Source organism: Mus pahari, chromosome 18 (genome assembly GCF_900095145.1).
Source record: "Mus pahari chromosome 18, PAHARI_EIJ_v1.1, whole genome shotgun sequence".
Lineage (NCBI taxonomy): Eukaryota > Metazoa > Chordata > Mammalia > Rodentia > Muridae > Mus > Mus pahari.
This window is the reverse complement of record NC_034607.1, coordinates 17,296,778-17,314,139: the sequence shown is the minus strand read 5'-3', so window position 1 is coordinate 17,314,139 and position 17,362 is coordinate 17,296,778. Positions and strand designations below refer to the sequence as shown.

At 43.7% G+C, this 17,362-nt stretch overlaps 1 protein-coding gene across 1 annotated transcript in view; it reads right to left on the bottom strand.

Annotated features, from left to right (window-relative positions):
• Positions 1-17,362, bottom strand: part of Kif6 (kinesin family member 6) — a 286,100-nt gene that overhangs the window by 192,181 nt on the left and 76,557 nt on the right. The window contains exon 7 of the mRNA XM_021218471.1: positions 2,450-2,656. Within this exon, the coding sequence (XP_021074130.1) occupies positions 2,450-2,656 (207 nt within the window). The remainder of the gene's footprint in view (positions 1-2,449; positions 2,657-17,362) is intronic.

The window sequence follows — 17,362 nt, the reverse complement described above, 5'->3', positions numbered from 1 at the left end:
AGAGCTGAGGGCCGATGATGCATGAATGACATTTAGTGGAGTGAATGATCCTCTGGGCAGATGGGCTCTTAGCTCCCGGGACTTGACCTGCTCTACCCCACCCTTGCCTTGCTCCCTCCCACTCATTCTTCATTCCATTCATTAACTCTTACCTCTTTGGTCTCTGTCCATCTCTCCTCCTCATCCCTTTTCGTTGCTTATCATAGCTCCCACCTGAGGTGCATCTATACACTTGTGATGGCCTAGTGCAAGCCCCTGCTTCAGAAAGAAGCCCTTTTGGGGTAGGGCTCTCTAGAACCCTCAGCACACTATCAGTCTGCTCTATTCTCATTTCAGTTGCTGTAACAAAAATACCCAGAGACAAAGCAACTCATGGGAGAAAAGGGCTTATTTATTTTAGTTTGTAATTCCAGATTATGATCTGTTACTGGGAAGAAGTCAAGGCAGAAAGCTCAAATAGCTAGTCACTTAACACCCACAATCAAGACTAGAAATGAATGCATGCATGCTTGCTTTCTTGTACTCAAGCTTGATTTCACATATAGTTCAACACCACTTGCCTAGGGAATGGTGCCACTCACAATGGGCAAGGTCTTCCTAGATCCATGAAATTGATTAAGGCAATCCCCAACAGCCATGACACAACCCAATATAGACAATCCTTCATTGACCCTTTCTTCCCAGGTGATTCCAGGCTCTGTCAAGCTCACAATTAAAGTTTACCTCATCGATCCTTATCAATATTTGTTAGATAAGTAATTAATGAAAAAACAAGGGCCACATTGGCATTACGAATGTTCACAGGGATTGTAAATCGAAGAGCTGTGGACCAATTTTAGTAGCAGTCAGGAGTTTGAGGAGATTGTGTGGAAGGAAGGACAGAATTGGGTGTGGAGCAGAATGTTTCTGAGTGATTACAATTCATAGAAAGTTTGATTCAGCTGAAGAATGTAATTTTGTGTGAACAGATGGACACAATGGGAATTAAAACTATGCTGCCATCTGAGCACAGAGACACATTGCTTTGAAATAAGGCAATTTGAATACAGCCCATTATGAGCATATATCATTGTTCTGGTAAACGTCCTAGTAAGCAAAAAAGCTCCATCAGTATAAGTGGTGTGGAATTCTGAGGCAAGAAAGAGCTTAGGTCTGGTGATTCTTCTCAAAAGCACTAAAATGGCCCATGCCTGCAGGCCCCCACCTAAGGTGCTGCATTTCCGGGGCTCCCACGGATAAGCCTAATCATATCACCCCATTCAGTGAGTGCCTCTGGTTCGGCAATTTCAACCTGTGAATGTTCAGAAGCATCAAGAAACTGGTTCTAGGTTTCCTTAGGCATTAAAGAAAAGGGACTTTCTATGGTTGTTTCGCTCAAATCTTTTAGGCTCATGCTGTCCTCTTGGTTGGATGGTAGTCGGGATGGAGCTTGGGTGTCTCAAGCCAAGCCAAGGCTAAGAGAACAGCCATGGCAGCAACAGGACTGGATGAAGTTACCAGAAGCTGCAAAAATACTGGTCACCTCTGAGCTATGTTCTCAGAGATAATCTCTGAGCTGGAAAAACAATAACAAAAAACCAGGAGCCACTTGTAACCTGTATTCACGTCCAGTACTAACTTCACAACGACAGACCATAAGTCAACAGTGCTGGGCCCAGTAAAACCTCAGCTCAAATCTTCACCTTGGGAAGAGAAATGTGTGCAGTCTGTGAAATGGAGAAGTTAACACTACCAGCATAGGGTGTTGTGGGATTTAAATGAAATGCTGTCTACGAATAACTACCATATACATGGATGTTCATGGGTGTGTTGCTTACAGTGGCCACTGCACAGATTCAGCCCACTGACTCTGAATCCTTCAATGGGGAAACAGAATGAGGGGCCGTGCATGTAATCAAGCCTGGAAAAGGAATTATGATATATGGTACCATGTGGATGAACTGTGGGATCATCACGATTCTCTAGCAAAGGACAGAGATGGAAGGAATCCACCTGCAGCATCTGGAATAGGCAAAGCCAGAGAGATCAAAGGTACAGGCTACCACAGGCCAAAGATAAAAGATATGGGTGCTCTTATTTCATAGGTCCAGAATTTCTGGTTAGAATTATGAAAATTTATAGGAAAGGGTATTGACTGTGGTTGCCCATTCTTTGAGAATGTACTTCATGGCACCTAAAACAATGATCAAAAATCGGGCCCGGAGAGATGGCTCAGCTGTTCAGAGCATGTACCGCTCTTACATAGTTCAGGTTCAAATATCTGTATTGGGCAGTTCACAACCACCTATAACTCAGGCTTTGGGGAATCTGATGCCTAAAACTATGAAAAGGATAAATGTTGTTATGCATACTTTACCATAATTATGAGACAGACAACAGAGACTAGACCATCTGCCACGTAGTACAACCAGCACACTTAGGCAAACTGACCTTGCTCTACTCAGCTCACCTGCTCTAGGTAGTGTAGGGACAAGTTGATGTATTTGGCCTCTGTCAGAAGCAGGCCCCCGACTCCAGTCTTCGAGACACGCTCTGACCCTGCCAGGTCAACCAGGTGGAGCTTAGCATGTCGGACGGTGGCAGACCCTGGCTCTTTGCTGCTCAAGTGCACAGTGAAAATACAGTGTGACCGGGTTGAAGCTTGATTCATAGGAGTCTAAAGAAAAAGTGACAAAATGTATAAGGTGACCGTGAGAACCATTAGAGGATATAGAAGGATTGCATACTGCATTTCTAATAGCATGGCATTCCCATAAAGCCAACAGTTATGGGTAAGATCATCAAAGTCTGTTCTTTTCAGTGTGTTCTTGCCTGCTGGATGACTGGCAGAAAATGCAGATGGGTTGATTCAGAAGGTGACAAAGGCATATTACTGGAAGAAATATGGAGTCTTTTAAGGATAGGGAGGTGGCTAAGTCCCTGCAATGCAAGCACAAGATCTGAGCTTGGATTCCCAGAGCCCTTGTGAAAAAGCCTGGTATGGTTGCATATGTCTGTGAGCCTAGCACAGGGTTGGAGTGGAGCAGACAGGTAAATTTCCAGGAGCTCGCTGGCCAAAGAGTTTAACCCACCAGTGGGAGGAAGAGAGGACTGAGAAAGACACCCAATGTTAACCTCTGGCCTCCAAATATGCACAGTACTTCACGTGAATGTGCACACACACACACACACACACACACACACACACACACTACACTACACACATACATACACATACTATACATACATAGACATACATACACACACATATACAAATACACACATACACACACATAGGAGGAGAAGAATTAAGTTTACTGGGTTTGCAAGATCAAAATGTGAAATCAATTAGTTCTAATCGCTCATCAAGAATGTATGAGGAAACATAATTATTCAGAATGAAAACAAAGGAAATGGAATTATAAAGAAGTTATATAAAATTAATGATAAAGACACCTGATGGTGATCTCGGGTTTCTACACATGCACACATAGGTGAGCACACATGCACATATGCATGCATACATACACATGCATTTACAATACATACACATGCAGGTGCTTATGTGCATGTGCACGCACACCCCACACACAAACACACACCGAAGTAACTTGAGGATACCTTTTCATATTGTGCATGTAGATAAATGCCAGAGTGGACTAAATGCTTACATGTAACAACACAACTTTGACATCAAGAAAAGGAAATCCATGAGCATATTGTAATCCCTGTAAAGTAGTAATTGATATTTCAAAATATCAACAAGCAAAAAACAAACAAACAAACAAAACCTTGGAAAAATGAGAAGAAGAGATGACTAGATAACTCAAAAATCAGAAGGATCCTTAAGGAGCATTTGAAAAACTGCCCAATGTTATAAACAATGACTGTAGACCTTAGAACTATAAAGATGAATTATTCCATGCCCATCAGGCTGAACAATTATAAAAACAAAGACTAAGGAAATAAATTCTGGTGGAGACATAAGGGTATGAAGACTTTCACATACTGCTGATGGGAATACAAATTAAGAATATTTTAAAAAGAAATTTAGCAATATGCTGCGATAATGCAAATGCTGAGTCCCCATGACATAGCAGTAAAACACTATGTCTATTTCCTAGAGAGCAGCCACGAGAAGGTGTACTGGGAGATACATAAATCAGGATGGTCGTCTCAACGTCTTTAAGATAACAGGGATGTGGTGCCAGGTGTACAGCCTAGAAGGACATCTGGGACCAGGGAGATAATAGCCTGGGAAAAGGTAAAATGCTGTAGCCTTCAGGAAAGATGGTCATAAACAGTGATGCACTTGTAAAACAGAAGGCTGAGTTAGAATAATGTTAAGAGTGGTGTGACAGTTGTGACGGAGCTCACAATACTGGCGCTCTCAACCACATCTGCAGCTGTCACTTCTCAACTTACATCATCAAAATAGGAAACTATGGGCCATTAATAATAGTGGTGGCCTTCTGCAAGGATGTAAGAGAAAGGCCAACAAAGGGACTCCCGCTTTACTGGCAATAGACTTGTGATCGTGTTCACTGTCACCTTGAAAGAACCTAGCACCACCTGGAGACGGCTGTGGGGAATTCTATGGGAAAAGCCATCTCAGCTGTAGGCAGGGGACCTTGGACTGTGGAAGACAAGGATCAACAGGCGCGCATTCACCTCTGCTCCTGTTTCCTGATGGAAGATGCAATGTGAGTGGCTGTCTCAAGCTCCCGCTCCCATGATTCCCCTGCCGTCATGGGCTGAGCCTAGAACTGTGATCTAGACTAACCTCATTCTCTCTCGATTACGTTTGCTGAGTATTTTATCACAGCAAGAGGAAAAGAAACTAAGATAGAAAGCTGGTCCTGAGAAGAGGAAACATTGGTACACAAGCCTGACTGTGGGTCTTAGGCCTTTGAGCGTGTTTTGTGGCAAGGATGTGGAAGAGTTGTAACCTTTGGGCTAGAAATGGACTTGAATGCTGTAGGAAGAGTATGAAGGGTCATTACAGAGCATGGGAGCTTAGAGTACCAGAATTGTAAGAGAGGCACAGACAGTGGAGGCCTGGCTCTCAAGGTTATAGAGGAAACAAGGGTTCTGTCAGGGACTGGATTAATGCTGCTTTTATTATTATTATTATTATTAAAAATCATCAGAAGCAAATTCTGAAAACATCAGGCAACGGTCATTTATTCTCTATAAGGCTGGGGGGAGGAGTACTTACATCTTCTCTAAGGAATAAATAGAATCTAAACAACGCAAGCAATGGGTCAGCAGCATTGTGCTAACCATAAAACTGGACCGTTCCCAACAAACACTCATGCGAATGAATTCACAGCCATTCCGCTCTGAACCAAAGGATTTCAGTGTGGATCCACGTGCACACAGATGGGGACGCACACGCTGATGTGTTTTAAATCAGAAATTCTTTCTGCCGATATAAATTCATGATACAAACCATGGTTGATTCACACCAGCTAGCGAAACATACAGATGTCAAAAGGCTGGCAACAGTTTCGAGATTACAGTACAGTAAACAAGTTAAATAGGCTGAAAATGTGGCCCATCATTTGTTGCCACAATAACTAAACCCAAATCAAGGCAGCGTGTGAGTTGTCTCTTTCTGTCTCTGTCTGTCTGTCTGTCTGTCTGTCTGTCTCTCTCTCTCTCTCTCTCACACACACACACACACACATACATGCACACGCTGAAGTGGGTCAACAAATAGCTGCATGCAAAACCACAAACTCAAATATAGAACCTGACTCGAGGTGTTCTGGAAGTGGCTGCGAGTTATTTGTGGAACTTAAACACAGGTTTCAGCACATCGTTGGTGCTTTCATGAGACCATGAATTCTATAGATGGAACTGAGAGTCCATCAAGCAGGTGAGGATGGGATCGGATCGCACGGTGGAGCCTCCGCACAGCTGCCCCTGCCTTCCAAGCTGCTGATGCTGAACCAGCACCAAGCCCAGTCCTTTAATGAGCATTGGAAGTTTTGTATCCATATCAAAGGAATACAACATTCGCAAAAATCAGTGCATTCTGGAGTCTGCAATTAAGGGCTGTAATATACTGTAGGAATCCATGCCTCGAGCTGTCTCATAAATGCTTTCTGTGTGACGTAGCTGTTGGTGTCTTCTTAGATAAAATTTTCCTTAGACCTCAGACAATGCTCTTCATGTGGTTCTGTGTCACTGGATGGGTCCACGTCTGCTCTGTGTTTAGTCAGGGAAGTCTCCATGCCACATGGGCATGCCAATTCCCATGTTCTTTTAAAGGTAAAACAAAAAAAACAAAACAAAAACAAAAACAAAAACAAAACAAAAACAAAAACAAAAAACAAAAAAAACAAAAAACAAAAAACAAAAAAAACACCCCTGTATTTGAACATTTCTGAAATTGCCTAGGAACAGATGGCACCATTTAGGCAGATTCAATTCAAAACTGAGCACATGTTTTAAGCAAATGTGTTCCTGGCAATTGCCGGTGCTTTTGGAAAAGTCCTCGGGATGATTAATCATCTGCACGAAGAGAGCTTTTGTGTTTCTGTGTCAGTCTTTGTAGATAGCTGTGCTCCGTGGTACAGAGAATGAAGGAAAATAAGACCTGGCCTTGGATCTCAAGGAACTTGAAATCTCATCAGACATGAGAGTCCAGGTGTGTGTAAGGAGAGAGCTATGAGGTGAGGGAGATACATGCCCAGGAGGGTGGTAAGTATTGGTCACACATTCTGGTTTCATTTCTGTTGCTATGACAAACACCCTGGACAGAAGCGACAGGGGAGAAATGGTTTTTTTTTTCAGCTTACCATTCTATGTGTTAAAGAAGTCACATTGCTAGGGACCTGAAGCATCGTATCCAGTCAAGAACAGAGAGGGATTAAGGCATGCATGCTTGACTGCATGTTTGTTTGCTTGCTTGCTTGCTCCTCTCCCTCTTTAGGCCCTGAGAGAATGCTGTTGCTCACAGTGAATAGTTCCTTCTATATCAATTACTGATCCACAAACACACACACACACACACACACACACACACACACACACACCTGCAAAGATCTGTCCACAGGGCAATCTGATTTAGACAGTTCCTCACTGAGACTCCCATCCCAGGGGATTCTAGGTCCTAGCAAGGTGACAATTAAAATGGACTTGTTAAGCATTCAAGCAAGAAGAGCTGAGTTTAAACTCCAGCATCCACATGAAAAGCCAGGCATGATAGTATACATTAGTCATTCCAGAACTCAGGAGGTGAAGGTAAGAAAATCCTTGAAGCTTACTGGCCAGGCAGCCTAAGCTACCCAGCAAGCTCTGGATTAATGGGAGGCCATGTCTCAAATTTAAAGGAAAGTAAGGGGGCAGGGAGATGCATGGCTCAACAGTGGAGTTGATCTTTGTTCGTGGGGGTCAACCTTGAATGTTGCTCCTTAACTGTTCTCTGTTTGAATGAAAACCGTACCCATAGGCTCATATCCTTGAATACTTCCTGTCCAACTGGTGAGGCTGCCTGAGGATTAGGAGGCGTGGCCTTGTTCAGGGAGGTGTGTCACTCACTGGGTCTCTCTCTCTGCCTCCCACTGACAGATCACAATTGAAAACTCTTAGCTGTGACTGCCACCTTGCCTTTCCTCTGCCATCACGGCCTCCAGCCCTCTGAAACTTGGAGCCCACTTAAATGCTTTCTTGTATAAGTTGTCTTGGTCGTGGTGTGAGAAAGGGAACTGTACTAGTTTTTGAGACGGGGGTCTCTCACTGAACCTGGAGTTCCCTGGTTGGGCAAGACTTACTGACCTGTGAGGCCCAGGGGCCCTACTGTTTGCCTCCCAGCACTGGATGGCAGTCACATGCTCTTTTTACAGTCGATGATCCTGAAGGATTGACTCAGGTCAGTGCACTTGTGTAGCAAGTGTGGTAGTGCTGAGCCATCTCAGCCTACGCTTACACTTGCCTGTATATTGAACATAACGTTCCCCCACAAACAGTCACATCTGTTTTCCTCTCTCTGTGTCTCATAGGTGGACAGCCAATGCACTCTGCTCCTCGAGGCCTGAAACTCCTCTTTTCAATTGACCAGCTGTTGCTCACCTCCTCGCCTAGTCTTCTTACATCTCCTTTTGTCTCGCCAACTATTCTCCACAGGGTAGCATTTCCAAAACACATGTCTGATTGCATCTACCCTATCCATATTTCTGAATCAGTGCAACATGCTTCCTGAGACTAAATATCTCCTTTTCCTCCAAGGGTGCTTCATGTAACAATTTTATCACAACCTTTTCCAATGCAGTGCCCTAAATCATTTAACTGTGGCGGAGCCACGGCAGACTTAGAAATATCCCTGGAAGCCTTGAGGAGGGCAGCATCTGTGACACCCAGGGAGGAAGTACAGTGGAGCCTTAGCAGAGGACACTAGGTATTGCCTCCTGAAATCAGACCTGTGTAGATCTAAAATTGACAACCATTACATATGAAGTATTATTATGCTACATGGGATAATCCCTTCCCTAAGCTTTGACAACACACATACACACATGTACCTACAAATATACACACAGACACAACTACACACATATACACATGCACCTACAAATATACATGCAGACACAACTACACACATATACACATGCATATACACAAACATACATCCTCCGCAAATCACGCAAATATATACACACACACAAACATACACATATTAACTCTTTTTGATCTAACATTATAATCTATAAGTTCATTTTTTCTTTCAATTTTAGTCTTTCTACAAATGAAAATACATGTCCCCATCCAAATAATTAGTAGGCACTTTAGGATCAGGAGAGCCACCATTTTGGATAAAGACCTCTGCTCTTTCTGGCTACCAGGTGTGGACATTTTCCACCTGGCTTCTGATCAAATGCTGCCACACACCTTGAATTCCTCTTTCCATCCTTTTGCAAATCAGACCTTTTGTTGCTGTGTCAGGCACTTGAGAAAATAATCTAAAAGGAAGAACTGTGATTTGACCTGATGGTTTCAGAAGTTTTAGTTGAGGGTCAGCTGGAGCCATCACTTGGGGTCTGAGACAAGAGGAATATGATGGTGGGAGGGGTGCAGAGCAGAGACGGCTCATCCCATGGCCACCAAGAAGCAAAAGAAGGGGGGGGGTCTTGCATCCATCCTCATGAGATTGCTTCTAACCACTTTAGCTCCACCCCGGTCCCCAGGTTGTTGGATGTTGATGTTCACGTGCAGGGTGGCTTTCTTTGTGGACATGCCCCGAGTATGCTTTTCTAATCTAGGTGGTTCTAAGTATGACTGGGTTGTCAACCAAGACTGACGATCACAGAGTAATAACTGTCCTGAGTATAGACAGAACCCTTTCCAAAGTCTCTACAGCAGCTTCCACAAATATTCTTGGAGCCATTTCATGTTATAGGTACCCCCGACCATAAAGTTATTTTCATTGCTACTTCATAACTATAATGCTGCTACTGTTATGAATTGTAATGCAAGTATCTAATATGCAGAACGTCTGATCTGTGACCCCTGTGGGAGTCACCACTCATAGGTTGAGAACCACTGCTCTACATTTTCAAGACTGCTCACACAGTCCTGGAGTCTAAAGCCTTCCCTGAGACGCAGAACAATCCTTATATACAAACTCGTAAACCATAGTTTTAAACGTCATGTAAACTTTCAGTGGAATAAAGCAAGCTCTCCTATCCCAAGTGAGAGAAATTCAAGATGACTCAGGAAGGATCAGATACAAAGACCAATACTCAGGCAGGACATGTTAAATCCTGCAGTTACAATCCAGGCTTGCCCAGATACCTGGTGGCAGACTATGAGCAGCCCTGGGCTCTCCTTGGTTGTAGCCGGGCTGGCATCCCTGACTTCCCTCTACAGTCCAGATGAAAACCTCCAGGATCCTGCATTCCGCAATCTTGCTTTCTGTAAAAACCCCAACTCAGGATCTGCTGCCAGTAGGAGCAGCAACCAGCTGAGTGAAATATGTTGTGTTCACACATGGCACTATTACAACTATATTGTAATATTAATCTATTTTCAGTCACTTCAGAAATAATCATGGACAGTTAACATAGCCATCAGCGCCTCAAATAACGTACATGTGTGTGTGTGTGTGTGTGTGTGTGTGTGTGTGTGTGTGTGTGTGTGTGTTTGTGTGTGTATCATTGCTGTGCACCTAAACCTTTTATTGTTTGTTTTCATCCTAAATCACTCCACAATTATGCAGCAAAATTTCAAGAATTTCCACTAATCTAAGAGTAGATGTCTCTTTTAGACTGAATGTTTCATTATAGTGTGTTTGCCCATGGCTGTCCAAAGCAAGGTAACTAAGAACCACCACACAGGAGAGATCCAGCTTCTCCAAATGTTGCCTTCTAGAACAGGGTCTACACACTCTTTTCTATGCTCATTCACTCTCCAGGGAAGCCTGGAAATACTGTCAACCCAAGAGGGTTCTCTCCATGCCTGTTATCCACACCCTACAGGCTAAACCCCACCATTAACTAAAGCCTTGCCTAATCTTGACCCCCCCACTGGTTAAACAGTTTCTTATCCAGCTTTTCCATACGAAAAGGACTGGATTAGGAGGTTCAAGATGATGCTCTGGAAGTACTAGCAGAAGTGCCTGAGACACTAGGCTGGGTGGCTTAGCCCTTTACTCTATAAACTCTTGTCATACTGTTTGGTGGTGGTGTTTCAGAACACTTCTGTATCAGTTACTTTTGTGTTGCTGTGATAAAATGCCACGACCAGGACCTGAGGGAAGAAGCAGTTTATTTTGGCTTATAGATATGGAAGGATAAGAGCCCACCACAATGGGGGGCCTGGCAGAAGACAGCAGGCATAATGGCAGCAGCAGGAAGCTCAGAGTTCATTTTTTTTGACCCACAAGCACAAAACACACACACACACACACACACAGAGAGAGAGAGAGAGAGAGAGAGAGAGAGAGAGAGAGAGAGAGAGAGAGAGAGAACAAACTAAAAATGGGTCATGCCTTTATAATCTCAAACCCTGTCCCTAGTGGCTTACTTCTCCAGCGAGGCACTGCCTCCTAAACTTCCCCGAATGCCACCACCAACTGGGACCCAGTGTTCAAATGCCTGAGCCTATAGGTGGTGGTGGTAGGGGGGCAATTTCATTTAAACTGTCAGCACCTTGAAGAAAAATATTTCCAACTGGAAATCTCTCTACTGGAATTAAATAGCGTAAACTTTTTATTTTCTGTTCCGACTTTTCTCTTTATAATATATCTGGCTTTTGGGAGAAGTAATGAGAATTATTTCTCCAGTTGTAGGATCCTGGGTCTTTTCCTTATCTGGCATATTCTGCAAGTGGCTTTGTGAAAGACAAAAAAATAGGCTAGGTGCAGCAATTTTATTTAAAAGTAAAATAAAAAGCTTTGGAGCAATCTACAACATATGAGAGGGTTTTCAGCAATTACGATTGACCCCTCTGATAAAGAACAGCCTGGTGCCTCTATTACAGACTCTCCTAGCAAGACTGGAGTCGGTTTGGCAGAGATATGATTTTCACATCCTCAACAATCTCTGGGTGGTTTAATAATTTTAAGGAAACTTAATGTCCTGAATCGGTGGTGGTTCTGTGGAAATTTCCCCTGTGGGAGGTCAGAGGTCAGAAGACTGCCTCCCTCTGGGTGGTTTCTCTGAGAAGCCAAAGTCAAAGGCAGTTATGTCAAAATCAAAGTTGGGGAAATAGAGTTGGGATGACAAACAGGGAGGGGGGGTATCCACACAGTCCCTTTAACAAAAATCAAATCATATATATGTGTGTGCATGTGAGTGTATTTCTGTGTGTGTGCATGCATGTGTGTGTGTGTTATACATATGTATATTCAAGTGCACAGATGTGTACCTGCCTGTGGAGGCTACCAGTCAATCCTCCCTTGGTTACACCCCACAGTATTTTTTGAGGCAGGGTCTCTCACTGAATCCATCTCACTAAGATGGCCAGCCTTACTAGCCAGCCAGGTCCAGGGTTGCCTCTGCTTCAGTCCTGCCAGGGCGGGGATGGTCAGCCCAGTGAGGCCAGATTTTATGAGAATGCTGAGGATTTGAACTCGGATCCTCGTGCTTGCATAGTGAGCACTTCAGCACCTCAGTTGTCTCCCCAGCCCCAGCAAAGTTGTTTTAAAAGGAGTCCTGGTCAGTCATCAGCCCTGCTTCTCACCTGAGTGATCACCATACTGTCTACCAGAGGACAGGTTTGCTCTCTGTGGAATGACAGACATGTCACCGCAAAAGTCCCCTCCGTTTTTTGTCGTTTCTTTGTTTTTTGTTTTTCGAGACAGGGTTTCTCTGTGTAGCCTTGGCTGTCTTGGAACTCACTCTGTAAACCAGGCTGGCCTCGAACTCAGAAATCTGCCTGCCTATGCCTCCCTAGTGCTGGGATNAAAGGTGTGCGCCACCACGCCCGGCTTTTTTTTGTCGTTTTAAAAAGGTGACTGCACAAGAATCACGGCTGGATGCAACTTTGTAAAGACAGCAAGTAACTCATCTTGGCTTTCTGCTACTGCCATTTTTTTCATTGCTTAAATTCAATTATTTGTATTTTCTTCCCTTTAAAAATCCAGTCTGGCTTCAAAATTGCCAAATCTGACTATAGACATATCAAATTATACCTATTAACAATATCAAGCTAAAAGGGTTAGTACATTTCTCAAGAATTTGGGACACTTGGTTCAAACCCTTAGTGTAAACAGTTTCATCTGGTCTACCCACCTAATGCTGACAGGTAAGATGAAAACGGCCATTCTGTTCCACTGTGTAGACATCTAGGACACGAGTGGGATTAACGCGCCAAGCAGAGTTCTGCTGTACGCTCACACCATTTTATTCTTACAAAACTTGAATGTGAGAGCCAGCTCTCTGCGCAGTCTTTGAGTCTGGACACTGAGACCAGAAAAAGACATGAATCGGAGGAGATTTTCACTCAGCGGGGAAGCCGAAGGGAGAGCTCCAGAGGCGAAGGCGGCTTAGTCCCATCTTGTCCCATTTTGTCGTCTTGTAATAGTCACCCATTGTGAACATTCTACATATCTTTCTGGCCTCTTCCTGCTAGAATCTGGCAAAGCCCCAAATGCCCAGTCAGAAACAAAATCGAATCAGTCACTGAAGCTTATTTTTGGTTCATGTAAAACCCTTAAAAGGACTCACAGTTCAGATGCAGTGCAAGGAGCAAACCCTAGTAGGTCTAATGAATTAATAGTCCCTGTGTGCTAAGAGCCGACCTTGACCTCCCACCAGTTTTCCTCAATTCTTTTTTTTTTTTTAGGGGGGGGGGGAGGAGTTCGAGACAGGGTTTCTCTGTGTAGCCCTGGCTGTCCTGGAACTCACTTTGTAGACCAGGCTGGCCTCGAACTAGGCAACACATCAGGACTACCTGTCAGTTCCTTGAAGAACCAGAGATGAGGTGGCAAGCGCCAGAGCTCTTTGTCGCGTTCATTTCTTCTTTCTCCTGCCTCACTGAGGGGGTGCTCTAATGGTAGCGTTTTATAAGCACCTCTGAGCTGGTGCCCAGAACTGAAGACAGACGGAGACCATGGATCTTCATGTCTCCATCCAGTGCTGTCCACCTAGTGCAATAGGCTCCAGTAGCCAGTCATTGTTGTGTCGCACCACTAGCCTGTCAGACTCCCCAGAATTCCCATCCTCTTTGCAAACAGAAGACCTTCCATGAATGGCCTGCTTTGATCCATGGCATGGTTGGGTCCTGACAGTCATATTTAGCTAAGTCTAATAAGCTTTCAGATAGCATAATTGGACAGCCGGGTAGAAATAAGGCTTTGTGTTTTTTTTTTCAAAGTTACAGGCAAGACATGACCCTTTGCACATGAGGTACTTCACACTATTATCCACACAGTCTAACAACAATTCATTGCTCCCTGGTGAGCATGAATGTATATAACCCCAGATGTCCAAATATGGCCCTTGCTTTCAGCTATCTGCCTGAAGACGCAGAGCTGCATTTATCTTCAATGGCAATAATTAACCCACCTCAATTATGTAACACATCATCTCTACCCTTTGAGTTCAGTTTACTTTCTGAAAAGCATTCTTTTTCCTCTGTGACTACTGTCCAGGTGACTTTGTCTTTTAAGATTGTAAATCTTTTTTTTTTGTTTTTTTTTGTTTTTTGTTTTTTTTTTTTTTTGGATCCTCTCAGGAGCACTGATGATATTTACAACACTAATAAGCATTGTTGTCATCCCCAAAGGCCATGCTACGTTTGAATTTTATGAGGAGATAATGAGTTATTATTTTGTGAGGATGAAGCCTGCTCTTTGTAGGCACAAGACACACACCAAGTTGTGTTGTCGCAGGGAGTTAATAAGTAGCACTGTGATTTCAGACCTTAAGGTTGGAAAGGCATCCTCCTCAATCTGACAGGCCAGGCTCTCCGGCTCAGTGAGCTGCGTCACTGGCTCTTAGGTACGAAGCTTGACGGTCCTGCTCCCTCTCCCTCCCTCGACCCCTCCTCCTCTTTTATTTTTCTTCTTCTCAATTGTGCATTTACCTGTTTCATGTTTTACCTTCTTTCACTTAGTCCCAGTTCAAGTTTTCTTGGCTAGGTGTTGCAATTATTTTCTTCCAACTCCTCGATAGATTTATGCTATTTTTTTTTTTTTTAAAAAAGAATAGGTATTGAATGTAGGGGATGTGTTTGAGATGATAAACACACCCTGAGCTCTTTCACAGAATTAGCTTTTCAACAAAGGCCACAACCCCTGATTCACAGCACATACGTGGGTCTGGTCCACAACACGTGTGTAGGTCTTGGGCTGTTTCCGTTCTGATTATTTATGGGTGAATAAGGAAATTCTTACACTAGGATTTTGTGTTGAATACATTAATCCACACTGGACTGCTACATCCTTGACCTTACTAGCATACACTTTGCCAGGGGTCTACAGTAATGGGTCTGGAAAGGCTCATATGAAGCCCCTTAAATCACTGTCTCTCTGAACCCCTTTTGGCATGACTTAGACCACTGACCTTCAGATGGCCTGCATTTAAGGTTTCTCTTTGGCCCCTACAGTTCGTGATTCAGTGTGAATATCTATATTACATGCCTAGACTCTCCTCTGCTCAGACCTCATCACCCTGACCAGAGGATCATCGGATCTGTGTTTGAGAATTGTGGCCCTTTCTTTAGGAGAAACTCTATCCTGTCTGAGGTTGAAAGATACACGTGTTGGCGCTTAGCACCCTCGCTTACCATAATTCAAGCTTCATGGGATTTGGCAGGCTCTCTCATAGCTTGAGGTTCTAGCTGTTTCCTTGGTTTGCAGAAAATGGCTTTCCCCCTTTCTCTTTTTCCTTTTCTGTTACAGTTGTGAACAAATTTCAATAACGGGGAAGAGGGTCAAAATGACTGCCTTCTGCTAGCTTTAATTAGAAATGAAAATTTTAAAGATCAGCGCAAACTCTCGGACTCAGTTTTTATATCTAGAAGATTGTGTCCCTGTCACGATGAGTGTGTCCATATTAGCATTCTGAAAATGCCTCCACCATACCACTTGGCTTATTTAATGGACATTGTAGATCTCAGTGAAAAGTTCATGTGATACCACTAGGCTAGGCTCAATGAGAGCAGAACTCAAATTACACTATCAGTCAAATCATGTTATCAGTATTCAGGTTCTGGAGAGATGGCGCAGCAATGACAAGCCCTTGCAGCACTTGCAGAGAACCAGCGTTTGTCTTGCAGGGTCCACATGGGGCAGCTCACAAATGCCTGCACCTCCAACTTCAGGGGATCTGATACCTCCTGCAGGTCTCCATGGGTACCTGCACTTACATGTACACAAGTATACATAGACTCATACACACATATAAATAATTTAAAAAATACAACAAATATTTTTTTAAAAAACCACTATCTAATTGCACTGTATATTTCTAATAGTGGTCATATATAAAATCTAAGAAGGATATGTCTGACATATAGTAAGCACTCAAAACAAAGTTGTTTTTGGCTTCTACTAAGTGTGTGTGTGTGTGTGTGTGTGTGTGTGTGTGTGTGTGTCTGTGTGTATGTGTAACAGATTAGAGAAGAGTAGAATTCCTATCACATCTTTTGCTAAGACTTCCAGCTGCAGTTTGAGAACCAAGAGTCAGAGGATGCTATTCTGGCTGTAACCCGATCAGGTTGGAATACATCTTTCCTGCTGTGTGTTTTGCTCTGACTGGGCTCTCAAATCTTTAAGGAAGTTTACTGGTTCCATACAGCCGAGAGCTCCTTGCCCACGGAGTCTTGAGAGGCTGTGTTACTGACCTGCTAATGGCCCCCGTTGTAATTAAAATACTCCTGTTGGACTCGAGTGCCAGACAAGAGATCCGGGCTTCAGCAAGGCGTTCATGAGCACAGTTACACAATAAGTCCAATCTTCTCTCCTTGCATTACCCTGATACTGCTGGATGGTAGGCCCAGGAGCAGTCTCTCCCATAACTTTGGCATAAACACCATTAACCAACGCCAGTACTCTCTCCCAACTGTCTCTGTACTTCCCTGGGTCACACAGCTCACTCTAGAGGTCCAGGAGCCTCTAAGCACACAGTGGTACACACAAACACACTCACATAAATCTGGGATTTTATTTCAAGCAAAGAGCTAGGTATAAGGACTTTTCGGAGCTCTCGGGAAAATAATTTATACACCCCCATAAGCTTCACTGGTAGGCTAGACATTTGGAAAGCAGCCTTTTCTTCCAAAATGTCTGGATCTCACAGATTTACAGTAGGACTGAAATCTGTGTGATGGTGTGTGCTCACCAACAGGCGGGGCTGTTTCTGAGTACTGCTCGTTTACACGCAACACAATAATGCCAACCCCCAAAGCATTAAGCTTCTCTCCAAGAGAGAAGGTGTTTACTTATGAGCCAAGAAGCGTGCCAAAAGGCCCTCTCTGAGGACAAGTTCTGGGGAGCTGCATGCTGTGAAGGCATAGGGAGGTGGCTGCTGTGGAGGTTGACAGTGAGTGCGCTCATGAGTGAACAACTCTCATAGCTCATCCGAGACCCATAGTCAGAAAACAGTGGTGACATCACTGAGGGTGGCGCTGTGACCTGAGGGTGGCGCTTTCCACCCCCCTGATGTCAGAGCATCAGCTACTGCACCCCACACGAAGAGCTACAAGGGACAGATTCAGTGCTTGGGTTGAGTTCATCGCTCTAATTATTCTACACTGTACCCACGAGGCACTCTGCAAGTAAGTGTAATTCTAACCCTATAAATTTATGATAAATAAAAAGAACTGTTCTAAGTTCCTGATGGCCGGTCCTGCTTGTGTCCTAGGCTTAAATGGAGACAACCTATTAACTGGAGATCAAATTTATTTATTTTACAACATTTATTTTTAAAACTTC